The sequence below is a fragment of the Stenella coeruleoalba genome (genome assembly GCF_951394435.1).
Source record: "Stenella coeruleoalba genome assembly, chromosome: 10".
Taxonomy (NCBI): Eukaryota; Metazoa; Chordata; class Mammalia; order Artiodactyla; family Delphinidae; genus Stenella; species Stenella coeruleoalba.
This window is the reverse complement of record NC_137156.1, coordinates 29,889,266-29,903,606: the sequence shown is the minus strand read 5'-3', so window position 1 is coordinate 29,903,606 and position 14,341 is coordinate 29,889,266. Positions and strand designations below refer to the sequence as shown.

General features: G+C 33.5%; 1 protein-coding gene across 1 annotated transcript in view; it reads left to right on the top strand.

Moving 5' to 3' along the window:
* The window catches only part of CD2AP (CD2 associated protein), a 104,141-nt gene extending 91,122 nt beyond the window's left edge, over nt 1-13,019 (top strand). The window contains exons 14-18 of the mRNA XM_079932907.1: nt 1,286-1,398; nt 2,134-2,235; nt 3,339-3,508; nt 6,077-6,140; nt 10,061-13,019. Of these exons, the coding sequence (XP_079789033.1) occupies nt 1,286-1,398; nt 2,134-2,235; nt 3,339-3,508; nt 6,077-6,140; nt 10,061-10,102 (491 nt within the window). The 3' untranslated portion in view covers nt 10,103-13,019. The remainder of the gene's footprint in view (nt 1-1,285; nt 1,399-2,133; nt 2,236-3,338; nt 3,509-6,076; nt 6,141-10,060) is intronic.
* The last annotated feature ends 1,322 nt before the right edge of the window (nt 13,020-14,341 follow it).

The window sequence follows — 14,341 nt, the reverse complement described above, 5'->3', positions numbered from 1 at the left end:
AGAGGTCAACAAATACTTACAGTTGTTACAAAATGTATATTGCCAGTTAGTGGTAACCTCTTCCTGTTTTACCTTTGTGTCCTCCATCCCTTTAAAAAAAATTCTCTAAATAAATTACTTTGAATATGAAATTTGATGAGTAAGCTTTAAGGGCAGTAATGATAAGTATCTTTAGATTTCTTTTAAGAAATAACAATTCTCTGAGTTTGGACATCTAAATATTTGACAGAAAGCATTATAAACTTCCAAGCAATGGCAACGTGAAGAATGATTCCATACCTGAAAGACAAGGCAAAAGATACCTGCTGCCATAATGAGTGACGGCATATTGACTGTGATTAATAATCTTAGTTTGGAACCTGGGCCAAAGGAAAATTGTAATGATAGTGGAAGTGCCAGGAATTAACCTTAGGGTTCTTATTACCACTTATAGATATCTGGGCTTCAAAATTAAAGACCAACTCCTTCAGCAAGGTTTTCTGGACCATCTAGAAAAAGGGAAGGTATTATATACTATTGTTTCAGAGATAGAAATTACCTAGATTTGTCCTTAAACTCAAGTTACTGGATCAAAGGTCAACCAGCCTTTGATGGTGGGGAAGCAAATGGATGATTTATGTAGCATTTTCCCTTGGTATCTGATTTGCCTTAGATTTATAACTATGGTCTGATTCCTACACATGATAATGTCTAAGCAGAAGTACAGTGAACTATAAACAGGTCGAGTCCCAGCTACAGTATACTATGCACATACATATATGAAGACACATTAAATTACACTTTCACTTTACATTAAGAAATGCAATTGGAAAGCAGCAGGGTCCCAGATAAAATGGAGTTTAAAAAGTTTTAATATTAGGATATTACTTGAACTTTAAAACACATTTCATAAGTTAGTTTTTTGATATGTTGTAATTAATTCTGAGTTGAAGAAGTAGATCATGTTTTTTTTTATAAGCAAGAACTTAAGATGACTGCTTTTTCATACTACTACAACTTGTGGTACAGATTTATATCTTGCAGTAAGAACTTTTGTTGAGGTCTAAGTCTCTGTTAAAAACATGAACTTTATATTGTTAATATATAAAATGTATCAGGTAAAGAGGATGTTAGTTTTTGAGGGTGAGTGTTGTTTTCCAAATGCATATGAAAAGCACAGGTCAACTTGTGAGTCTTGGTGGTGTTCTTTTTAATTTTATAGTTTGTTAAAAATCAGAGACGTTCTTTTTTGCCTTTTAAAATGTGCAGTTATCTCTTAATAGATATGTTTACTTTTCTTCTCCAGATCTTGTAAATTTTGATGACATAGCTTCATCAGAAAACTTGCTACATCTCACTGCAAATAGACCGAAGATGCCTGGAAGAAGATTGCCTGGCCGCTTCAATGGTGGACATTCTGTGAGTTACATTTAGTATTATGAAACACAGAGAATTTAGTAAATCCAGAGTCCTTCTGAAGATAAGAATGAGGGAGGATTTATAGCTCCACTGAAGTTTAAAAATCAGGAAGGTAACTATACTCAAGTGGCCAAGGGTTGTATTTAAGAGATATGGGGAAGAGACCTGTTCATTTCCACAGGACGTGGAATGGAAGGTTACAGAATCAGAAGCAGAGTTGTCCTAAGACCATAACCACAGAGCACAGTGTCGAGAGGGGACAGGGGACCTGTGCAATATACTTGTCCAAAAGCAGTAATTAGAATTGAGTTGTACATATTCACTTCAAGAAAGAATGAGAACATTTTTTTTCCCCCTGAAATAGTCAGTGTTTTTTTGTAGTACTAATCCTGGTCTCTAAATGTGTAACTTCTTTTTATGCTCTCAGTATATTGCCTGGGATACTGATAGTACTTCAGTGTTAATACATTAGCTCTTAAGTACTATTGTGCTTTTAAATTACCTAAGTAGGGAAAATTTTTGTTGCTAATAGGCAAGCTGTTTTTCTGCCCTCAAGATATGTAAGTGTGTTATTCAGCATGAAATTATGTAAAATCCTGTTAACAATAATGGAATATCTGGAACAGTATCTGCTGAAAACAGTGATAAAAGTTACTTACTTTATTATCTAGATGCTTACTGCCTTTTCTTTCTTTGGTGTTTTCTGTTTCTTGATTTAAAAAAAAAATCATTCAGCCAACTCAAAGCCCAGAAAAAATCCTGAAGTTACCAAAAGAAGATGATAGTGCCAACCTAAAGCCATCTGAATTTAAGAAGGATTCATGCTACTCTCCAAAGGTAAGGTGCATTTTGGTCTAAGATTTGTATAATTTGTAGCGTTCTTTGTGAACATCAAAATTGTGGAATTTAACATGTCCTTCAGGAAGAATTATTTCTTCTGCCAGGAAATAAAATAATTCCTACTAAAACTAAATAAAATAAAATAATTACTGTTAAACTTAAGTTACATTATTCTTTGTAGATCTTTTTTAGGAGAGTCACATTATTTTAAATGAGTACTACAAATGTTACATGTTTCATATGTTTTAAGGCATAGATCTATATACATTTGTTTCATTTCCCGTTAAACATGCACTCCTTAGGCAGAAGCCATCACTCTTTTACTCCTTACGTAACTTGGTGCTTGGCACCATAATAAGCACTGAATACACACTGGAATGAATGGTAGAATACATGGATTCTTCCGTCTATTACGTGGTGTTAAGAATCTTTGCTAAGCCCTTGCCATTTTAATTTAAGATAGTATTACCACAACTGACACACATCTTATATTTGAGAAGATCATGCCTGTTCCTCAAATTCATTTCAAGGCATTTGACTGCTATTCATTTTATCAGATACACTTAATCTGAATTCTCTCAGCTGTTAGCAGTCTATTGAAATTTTACTTGCTGTTACCTAAGTGAAATGGTAAAAGAATGTCAGGCCATGGATCCATTTTAATGCCTCTTCTATGGACTTACTAAATGCTTCATAATTGCTTTTAATTGGAGCTCTCTGGATATTCTAAATAATAACTATTTAATATGAAGGATCAAAGCAGTACCTTAATAATGCTTTTATATTCTTGCTTCTAGATGTTGCACTAGGTAAACCATAAGATAAATCTAATGGATCTTCTTTTCTCTCTTTTTTTTTTTTAAATAAAGCCCGTGACATTTCTCACAAAAACCCTTAGTAATTACAAGTTTATTCTTTGGTCATTTAGTGGTTTTTCCAGTTGTGAACGTCAAACTGCTTTTTGGATTTTCAAGTTTTTTATTTATCTTGGAAGTATTACTTCAGTTATTTATCTCCTTGCAGTAAAAATCTTTTGAATTTATAATGTAATATTAAACGTAAATACAAATACAAATTTTCTGTTTATTATATGTTTTCAGCCGTCTGTTTACCTTTCAACACCTTCAAGTGCTTCTAAACCAAATACAGCTGCTTTTCTAACTCCATTAGAAATCAAAGCTAAGCTAGAAACAGAAAATTCCTTGGATGAACTTAAAGCTCAGATTGTTGAATTGCTGTGTGTTGTGGAAGCACTAAAAAAGGATCATGGGTAAGTAGCCCTTATTTTCTTCTTTGAGCACTACTTAACACGTGTAAAGAATTCTTTCAAATTATATCAAGTAAAGAAGTAATCTGCCAAGTTTCTAGTATAAGCAAGTTTGTTTTCAAAGAAATTTTTATTGATAGTGTCTCTCTAGGCAAAAAAGCTTGAATTAGAAAACATAATAATTAGAAACTCTATTAATTCTAGTTATTCTAATTAGGAATTGGAAAGCTTGGATAAGAAAACCCAACCCAATTATGAAAAAGGCAAACCAGGTAAATCAGAAAGTAGTAGCTCAATTATAGAATTGGTTCTAGTAGCTTGATTATAGAAAAATGGCTAATAGGCACATGAAAAGATGTTCAACATCATTAGTCATTAGCACATGCAAATCAAAACCACAATGAAATACTACTTCGCACCAACTAGGATGGCTATAATAAAAAATATGAACAAACAAGTGTTGGCAAGGATGTGAGAAATTGGAACCCTCGTGCCTTGCTGGTGGGCATGTAAAATGGTACAGCTACTCTGGAAAACAGTTTGGCAGTTACTCCAAAAGTTAAATCTCATGTTCTCATATGACCCAGCAATTCCTCGCCAAGGTATAGTACTGCCCAAGAGAATTGAAAACAAGTGTTCAAACAAAAACTTGTACACAGATGTTTATAGTATTATTCATAATAGCCAAAAAGTTCAAACAATCAACTGTCCATCACCTGATGAATAGATAAACAAGATGTGGTACATCCATACAATGGAATGTTATTCAGCCGTAAAAAGAAATGAAATACTAATACATGTTATATCATAGATGAACCTTAAACACATAATTTGAGGCTAGAAATGTCAAACATGGGTTAATTAGTCTTAAAAGTATTAGGAAAAGCCATTTTATTTTGGATCTGTGGTGTATCTATATATACATTTGGTTTTCTTTTCAGAGGACTTTGATCACTGTTTCTGCTGGGGTTGAGTTGGATATTTATAAAACAAATGGGTTGGGATAGGTGATTTGTAAGGCCTTTCTCTTAACTCTGAAAGTTTTTGATAATGGTATATGGTGAGGCATGCCTAAGTAAAAGTTAGGGACTTTTTAGAGCTAAAATAAATTTAAAAGATCACCTGCTATAGTCCCCTCCCTTCTTTTAAATGAAGAAATAAAGGTTTAGAGAGGTAAAGCTAATTATGTAAGATCACACAGCTCTTAAGTGGTAGAGCTAGAACTCAAACTTGGATCTTCTATTGATTTAGAGATCTTTTCTTATAAACATTATTATGTGAATTTTAAAATGTGTTAACATTTTAAACATACTTCCGCAAAAGCCCAGTAGGTAAAATAGATCAAAGATCAGCTAATCTAACTAAACTGAGGGTGAGGGTTCAGGTGCTCCTCCCCTACTCCAGCTTCTTCTCTGGCCTCTAAGAGTATCTCATGGAATATGGAATCTGGTATAATACTCATCGCCAGAGACCGTGTTACCACTGATTTTGAATTCACTGTTTCTCCTCCAATTCTTTGTTGACATTGGATTATTTATTTAAAAAAATATTGAGATTAACAACATGATGTATTTGTAGTTTGCAGAGCACTTCTACAAACATCTCTTAGATAGAAACATAAAGTTATCTTGAATGCCTACTTAAAATACATATATTATACACATTTATATCATATATAGAGAGGAAATTTGATACATGATATTTCTTGAATTCTTCAGTTTACCTTGGTTTAGGTTTGGCAAATTTATCCACAGTTTCTGCAGTAAGCACATTATAAACTATAAGTTCATTTATCTAGTAAATATTTATTGAGCACCTCTCAGGTACCAGTTAGAGAACAATCTGATTTGTTAATTTTGACATTTTGCATTTTTGATACCAAGTGTGCTATAATGAAAGAATAAATCCACATACAAATTGCCCATAGGTGCTCTTAAATAAGCTGCAGAATGAATAAAAATATTAATGACTTACATATATTATTTATCAGATATTTTAGAATTCATTCCAAAGAGTATTTTAAGTCTTGAGTTCCTCTTGGAAAATGAAATGGAGGGGGAAATGACTATATAAAAATATAACAAGGGAACCTAGAAAAATGAAAACATGAGTTACAGAAGAGGGATTGTTGGCTGCAGTTTTTTGTTTATTGGTTTGGATTTTAATGTAATAGTTAATTTAAAAAAAACAGAGAAAGATATGTAAAGTCCAGGTTATTGTATTAAAAATTATAATTTGCCTTGCATTGTGACATATTTTCACATTCATTTTCCCAAATTATTTGGGCTGTGTGTCCTGCCTTGGAAATGGATGATAACTGAATATGGAAAATTACCTGTATTCACTTAAAAATTTCTTTATCTCAAGTTTGCCATGATTTTGCTGTGTTTTTTAACTGTTGTATTGAATCATTTCAACTAGAGAATTTGAATTTTTTCTCAGTCAATATGGCTGTTTCCTTTCAAAGTTTTCCCTATGTTCTGGGATATCAGGCAACAGATCCTATTAACCTTAGTCAAATGTATATTGTTTAATCGGAAGACTTAACAGTAATAAATACTTTGTTTTTAGGAAAGAACTGGAAAAACTACGAAAAGATTTGGAAGAAGAGAAGGCAATGAGAAGTAATCTAGAGGTAATTCATTTCTTCCAGCATTGAGATTGTAGTCAGCATAAACTAGACATGTTTTTTCCAACCCAACTGGGTGATTGGTTCCACTACAAATTATGCTATCCTGCTTTAGTTGGACACTCCCTACAGCTTGGTCGCCATTTAATTAATCTCTTGTTGACTCCCTGCCACATTCCATTCATTCATTCGGCAACTGTTTTTTGAGCACTCACTCTCATAGACACGGGGCACAAGGTATATACACTCATGAATAAAGCAAACATGGTTCTTGCCTCTTAAAGGTGTCTAGTTTTAGATCTTTTGCACTCAACACTCCTTCTTTCTTGAGCTATAGTTCTCTTTTCTTCACAGTTAAACTTTTTTTTTCTTTTTTTTGCCTGGGGGCAGGGGTGGTGATGGTACTGGGATGGCTATAGATTTGCTGACTTTAATTTCTCACTGAATTGAGTTTACTTTGTAGTTAATGTCATCATCTTCACTCTCTGCTGATGACTGACAGTTTCAGAGTGAGGAAACTAGGGTTTGGAATGATTAAGTCAGCAGTGGAGCTAACATTTTTAATAGAAGCAGCCAGACTCCAGAACCTTTGCTCTTAGGGATTAAGTTACACCATTTGAACCAGGAAGTCACTTACCCTCGTTTAGCTTTAGTTGTTGAGATAATATGTGTGAAGGTATTTGGCAGATTATCAAAACTCCATTTTTACTCTTATATCTGACACATAACCTTTATTGGCACTCTCCTTTCTTTCCCTGAAAATACTCAATTTTCCCCTTTATTCAAAAAATAAAAAGCCCCCTTTTAGGTCTAGCTGCCCTCTTGATCTGTATTCTCTTTTCATTTGCAGTTCATTTGTTGCAAAAAAGAAAACAAAACAAACAAACAAAAAACAAGAAAAGCATACATTTACAGTCACTAATTCTTCACTTTTAGTTCAGTCCTGAACCCCTTGCATTTTGGGTTTACTGATGGCAACTCCTATGTCTCTTCGGTTTCTACAGCACTTCACATTTTTACCATCACCACCTTTTCAAAGTATGTCTTGGTGTATGTGACCCTGCATTCTTCTGTCTGACTTCTCCATCTCTCCTCACCTAAGTGAGGTGTTCCTTCAGTGTTGTGCTTAGGCCTCTTCTCTGTGCATTCACTCTTGGCTCACCTGTGTCCAGGAGTATCATAATTAGCTCTGGTGCATTTGCCATTGAAATCTAGTTCTTCTTTTCCCAGCTTCTGTCCTGAGTTTCCAGCTATTAGACTCCCTGGATGTTCCACTGTGAACTTAGACTTAGCATGTCCCCTGTCACACGTAGCACCTTCTTTTCAGATTCTGATTTTCTGTTTGTGTTGAAAGTTTGTTGCGCTTCTAGTCATGCAGATGTGGGACTTCCGTCTCTTCTAATTCCACTAACTTTTAGGCCTACTGGCTGTACTCCCTAACCATTTTCTCTTTATTCTCACTGTTTCTGTCCTTTTCTCATGCTCTTATCTTCTGTTTAGCTTGTTGTTTCTCTCATTCTTATCTTGTCTTCCCTTGCTCAGTACTTTCGAAAACTTTCTATTGCTGAATGAAGTTCAAACTTCTTGACTTGGCAAATGGGGTCTCTTATGTCCTGGTCCTAGTTTATCTTTCTTTCCTCACTTACTAATCCTCAATTGTCCCTTACAGTTAATTTGTCTGCATTTTTACTCTTACTATATTTTCATGGATTTTCCTTTTGTCTCACTTATCATGCCCAAGTTCTGTAGATTCTCAAGGCCCTGCTCAATCACATTCACTGAGTTGGCCACCAGTCTTCTGATTAAAAGCAGTTTTTCTTATTTCAAATTCATGTTTAGTTTTGTAAGAGAAGAATAAGTAATAATTTTCTGTCATATCACTATTCACATTATGTACTTATTTTGCCCATCTTCCATACTGTTGGAGGTGGGACCTTTTTCTGTTTCATCTTTGCCCATAGCTCCTAGCACAGTGCTATATACATATTAGATTGCTAACAAATTTTTGTCAAACTAATAAATGTTAGAAGATAGATATTAAAAATATATCTTCTAAATATATGTTAAATTCCCAGTGTGCAACATGGTAGAAATTGAAAAATTAAAAACAAATGTTTTTTGACTTTCATTCCTTATATTTTATACATAACACATATTCATATATGAAAATAAAGGAATAAGGTTAGCAAGAGGAACTAATACAATACTAAATTTGTATATATGACTTAATTTGTCATAAAAATCATGGAAAGAGTCAAATGAATTATTTGTTTCTTTTTTGAAGAATTTCATTTGATTATATTTTCCCAGCAAAATCAGCTGTTACTTAGCCTCTCACTGACCTGTATTATAAATTTTTTTTTTGGTGGGAAAAGTTCAATACTTAATACACTTAATAAGGCATTAGAGTCTTAGGATCATATGTTTAAAAGAGAAATTATATTTCTCCCCAAATTAAAAGTAATACTTTGAACTACTATAACATTAACATTATATAGTATTAAATTATACTGAGGAGTGGTACAGAGGACTAATGATGAACAATGAACATAAACATGCTAGAAGAGAAACTCCAGCAATGCAGGTATTTGCCAGATACCTAAATTTATGTGGCCAGCAGCAGTCTGTGAGGAGTATTACTGACTGCGTGCAGGGTTATTCTCCACCCTGACCCTCACCCCACCCGCACTCCCTCTTCTACCAATTTTTTTTTCTTTCTGTTTTCTATGCATCCTCGCGCACTAAAATTCATGCAGTGGCTAATGTATCTTTGGAATAGAGATGATAATAGCGCATCAGGCTGAAGATTGAAGGTATTTTGTCTCAATCCAGTGGTACTAACATGTTTGGCTAATAATCATATTAGTCAAAGAATAATATCAGGAAAGATCCTGGAATCAGCAAACCATTCTTGAATGGTTAGGATCCCTTAGGAGATTGTGAGCTTATTGAAATTATACTTTTTGACTATAGCAAAATGCTCATCATTTAGTAGTGATCTATTTGTCAGAAGTTAGCCATAACATGTATTATTTGTATGCATTGTTGGGGAGAGGGATGATGCTATCAGGAGAAGCATCATTTCTAAATGTTTCTACATGTAATGCAAGGTCAGAGATGATCAAAATACCATGTAACTGGGAAGAGAGTACAAAAACTGCAGCCTTTAAAGCCTTAGACCTTACCAGTACAAGTTCGGCATGGAACCACTGGCATGGTGTTTAATCTCTTTGATCCTCAACTTAGTTATTTGTGATATGTCAAAGTTAAATAACTCTGTAGTTATTGTGAAAATTTAATGAATTTTTCTAATTTTCTTCTAACGTTTCTTAAATTGTGAACTTCTGTTAAGCGAAGAATGTCTTCTACCTAACAGTGGAACTATTTTTAACATATTGACTGCATTTTATATATATTCCTGGGCTTTAAAGGCAATTTAATCTAGAACATACTGTTTACAGTTGAGAAAGTTGAGACCAAGTGAGGTTAAGTGGCTTACTGATATCACCTAAGCAGTAAGTGAAAAACATAGAACTAAACTGGTCCTTTTAAAAACAACAACATTCTGTATTGCCCCCTTTGTTTAATTATAGGTACGGGTACGTTTCTTAGTTTGGTTTCAAGGATACTCTTGTTTTTTGTAGGGCTGATTTTCTTACAGATCTTTCAAATGCTCACGTTATTTAACATTGTTCTGGGTGAAACAACTGTAGCTGCTTTTTTGTTGTTGTCACCTGTCATTTAGGAACTTGCATTGTGACATTTTCATCTGTTGAACTTTTTAAATATTTATGACACCATTGGAAATTGGATTTTAGAATGGAAATCAAAATCTGGAGGCTTGAAATTATGATCAGCTCTTCATGACATAGGATAAAATAAATAAACTTTTCTAAAGTAAAGATATTTTATCTGTTGCCATTTAGGTGGAAATAGAGAAGCTGAAAAAAGCAATCATGTCTTCTTGAAGTGACGTGCACCCAGTGTTCTCAGTGTTCCAGGGATTCAGAAGCAACACTATGAACTTCAACTGACTTGTTACTTAAAAATAACAAATGCTGATGTCGTGATAAAGAAATATGCGTATATGAACTATTATATCTAAAGAAAAATGTAGGGGGAGGGTGAATTTTTTTTTATATATTTTGTTTTGCCAATATGAAAAAAAAGAGGCCTTATTTCTTATGTGCTGGGATTGCAAACTCTTTTGTTTAGTTTGCTTGAAAATACTACTGAATCTGTATAAAAAGGAAAGAAAATTCACAATAGTTTTTTTTATTGAAACTTGTAGTATTATTTTTAAAGAGATCTATACTATAAATATGGTGATATCTTTACGAATAATCTGTAAAATATACCATTTGAGAGGGACAGTTTAGCTTTATAGTAACTATAGTCACTACTTTTCCCATAAAACATAAGGGATATAAACTTTGTATATATATATTTTTTATGTTTAGCTTCTTACCCAGGATTACACTGTTGTGCCTGTTTGTTTGCAGTTTGTGATACTCTGGGTGATGAAATAGGAGTTTCCTAGCTACAAACCAGATTACTCACCCGTGCATATAGTAATAACTGTAATGAACTAATCAAAATAATTTCTTCAACTTTTGGAATATTTTTTTATTGCTTGCACTATAGGATTCATAAAGGAATTTAGTTAAAATGTATTGGATTGTTAAATATATTGGGGAAAATATGAGCTATATTTTAAATTCATTAGGTCTAAGGAACTAAAAATGTCAATTTAACCCTTAACTTGTTGTGCCTAGAAACTACAGCACATATAATATGCAAACACCAGCCTATTGCTGTACTTTTATGTTTATTTTACAGGCTCAAATGTTACTCATTTCATAATCTTGTGATTTAATTCTTCATGCCCCTCCATTTGATTTTTAATAATGGTAATGTTAGAAAAACAAAACTCCAGAACTTTCAGAACTTCAGTATGCAGTTTCATACTTTGACAAGTTATCATTATGTAAATACTCAGGTTTTACATTGTGTAATTTACCTACTAGACTAAACTAACGGGTGGAGATATTTGGGGCTGTCATTTAGGTAACCAGCTTTATAAAGAGTGTTTAGTAGGTCACAAAACGTAACATCACAGCTTATTTAAAACCAAATAGTTGGCCATATTCAAAATGCATTTTCACAAAGTGGGTGAATAGCAGTTTCTTCACGGTCACTTATGAACAATTGAACTTTTAAAAATGTTATCTACAGATAATATGTCTCAAAATATGTGGGTTTATATTGAAAGTAGAAAATTTGATCTTTTTTTGAAAAAAAATTAGATTTTAAGCTTTATTATAGCAAATGACTTTCAGATTTTGAGTACCATCTATCATGCTTCTATTTTGTGTTCTTTAAACCCCCAAAGCAATATTTTTCCTTTAAATTTTAGTTTTAAAATACTGAAATCTTGTGTTAATGAAATTCTGTCATATTGTTTCAAATAAAAGTGAAATAGAAAATAATAGAAACTCCAATACATAATTACTTAATGGTAAATTCACAACTTAAATTAGTGCTTTTGGGGAAATCTGTGCATTAAGTATGTACATTCTAACTTCTTAAAGTCCTTGGGCTCTCCTGATGAGGTCACTGCTGAACAAAATTGTTTATTCCTGTTCTAGTGTTTTTAAATGACTTGTCAAATGAATGATTTCTTTCTTCTTAAATAAATTAGGTCTTATTTTAACATGAAAGTCTTCAGGTAGAAATAAAAACAATGTACCCTGGAAATCACCCTCCAGCTTTATGACTGGAAGATCTGATTAAGTGCTCCCTCCTCACCCTAGTAACGGGGTAGGGGAGTTACCAGCAGATTTCAGGCTGTTCTTAAAGTTTTTGTTGGTCATTTTCTCACCAGTGCATAAAATCAAGATGGTCATGAGTACTGAGAGACATTTAAAGTGTTTGCTTGTATACTCCTCAGTCAGAATTGAAAAGTAGTTCAAGTACTGTGTCTCTATTTTCTTGCCCTTGACCAAATAGTAAAGAAAAGAAAACCAAAATCAAAGGGAAAAATGATTACTTTAGCAATTTACCAGTATTTGCTCTTGATATAGGAATTTTATTAATTCCTGTTTATAAAGTTCATATCATAAAATGCTATGTAATTATATAGCTTTTACTTGGGGGTAAATCTTTCTTTTTTTTAGTGAGTGAGTATGAATTACAGAGTAGAGGTGAACAGCATGGCATCTGTCATTGCCAAATTGGTAATGAATGTTTGCTATTCTTTGAAAAACATAATATTACTAATTTTCCTAATTATATTTCAATATTAGGAGTATTGTGTGTGTGTGCGTGCGACCACCAAGCTTTGGTCATACTATAAAGCTGTTACCTCTTTACAAAATCTAAGTCTGAAGGTAGGAAGAGAGAATGGGCCTGGTGTAACAGAGGATTCTCTTTTTATGCTTCTTACTGTGATCACAGAAAAAAATAAACCCAAGTGCTCTCTAGATGTGTTGGTAAACATTTTATGCTTGCATTTAAACTTGAAATGTATGAAAAGAATGAGACAATCAGTTCAAATCAGAAATGAGAAGTGTTAAAATTTAATGGCCTTGTTTTGCTGTAGCAATAAAATGACCAAGTGCAATGACTTGATTTAATAAAATCATCTTTTAAAAGTTGCTGCTATGAATATTTTTAGCCATAAAATTTTATCCTGTTGTAGCCTGACTTGCCTTCAGTAACTGTTATGTAATGCAGTTGGTGTTGTGGTATTCTAACATTCCAAAAAAATAATAATATATATTTATGGAGAAACTCAAAACAGTATACTTCACTGACTTGTTTACAGGTGCTGTAAAGCGTGCTTCTCCCTCAAAAAGAAAATAAAGAATAGTATTGCCAGTTGTGTCAGTCTTTATTGGTTATTTTTCTTTAACTTCAGCATATGCTGATTGCAGAGTATGATGAAAATTATTTTATATTACTTTGAGTTTTCCAAATAAAAGAAACAATGTAAATAGTAAAATAAAAGCATTCAGAGTTCTAGACCTATGTGACATTTACTGAACCTTTGTGAGTCTTTTCTTTCTACCTGGAACTGTGAGATGATAATTCCTACCTCACAGGATTATTGGGAGAATTTGAAATGATTTATATAAAGTACCTTATCTTGCCATAGAGTAGATTTTTTTAAATGGAAGCTGCTGATTTACTCTTCTCAAAAGCACCTTGTGGTGATGGATATGATGTAAATTAGGCACATGAGATGAAGAGAAAAGGCATAGTATGTCCTCTCCCCTTGATTTGGAATACAGCATCCCTTTCTTTGGAGGAGATACTGCTTTCATTTGTATGATATTCGAAATGGAGCTGAGAGTACTTTGCCCAAATTGAATTATTGACTCAGAGACTGAGATTTTAAACATTTGAAACAAAGAGCTAGTCTCAGCATGGGAGCTCTCCACAGTTACATTTTTCTGTCATCTGGAAAAAGCTGATTTGGAAGAACTAAATAGAGTATAAAGATATGGAGACAGAATTCAGAAGGATTTTAAGACTGATTACAGTCATTCCTGAAGCCCCACTACCCACCCATTGCTTGGTTCCTTAAGCATAAACCTGCACGTAAACTTTTTGGTTTCTGAACTTGCGACTGGATGTCCTGCTAAATATAATACAAAAAACAAGATACAGTCATGCCCCCTTATCCACGGCAGGTACATTCCAAGACCCCAGAGGATGCCCGGAACCGCAGACAGTACTGAACCTCACATAATACTATGTTTTCTCCTATACATACCTGTGATAAAGTTTATAAAGAAGACACAGAGATTAACAACTAATAATAAAATAGAACAATTATAACAATATACTCTAGTAAAAGTTATGTGAATGTGGTTTCTCTTAAAGTATTTTACAAATATAATGCCTTTTCCATCCTAACTGAGCACTTGCCACACACCGTGGCCCTAACTTTTGCAGCTTGAGGTGCGACAGCACAGCTAGCCCAAATCTGTTTCCTTCCCGATTTCGTGGATAGAAGATTCTTGCCATAGGTCTTCGCAACCTCAGCATGTGATTTTTTTTTTCTTATTGTGGAGAGCTTTCACTTTTTCACTTAAAGGAAGCACTGTTTGTCATACCTGAATTGCCAACATCACTACTCTTGTGCTCTGGGACCATTATTAAGTAAAACAAGGGTTACTTAACACAAGCACTGTGATTCTGCT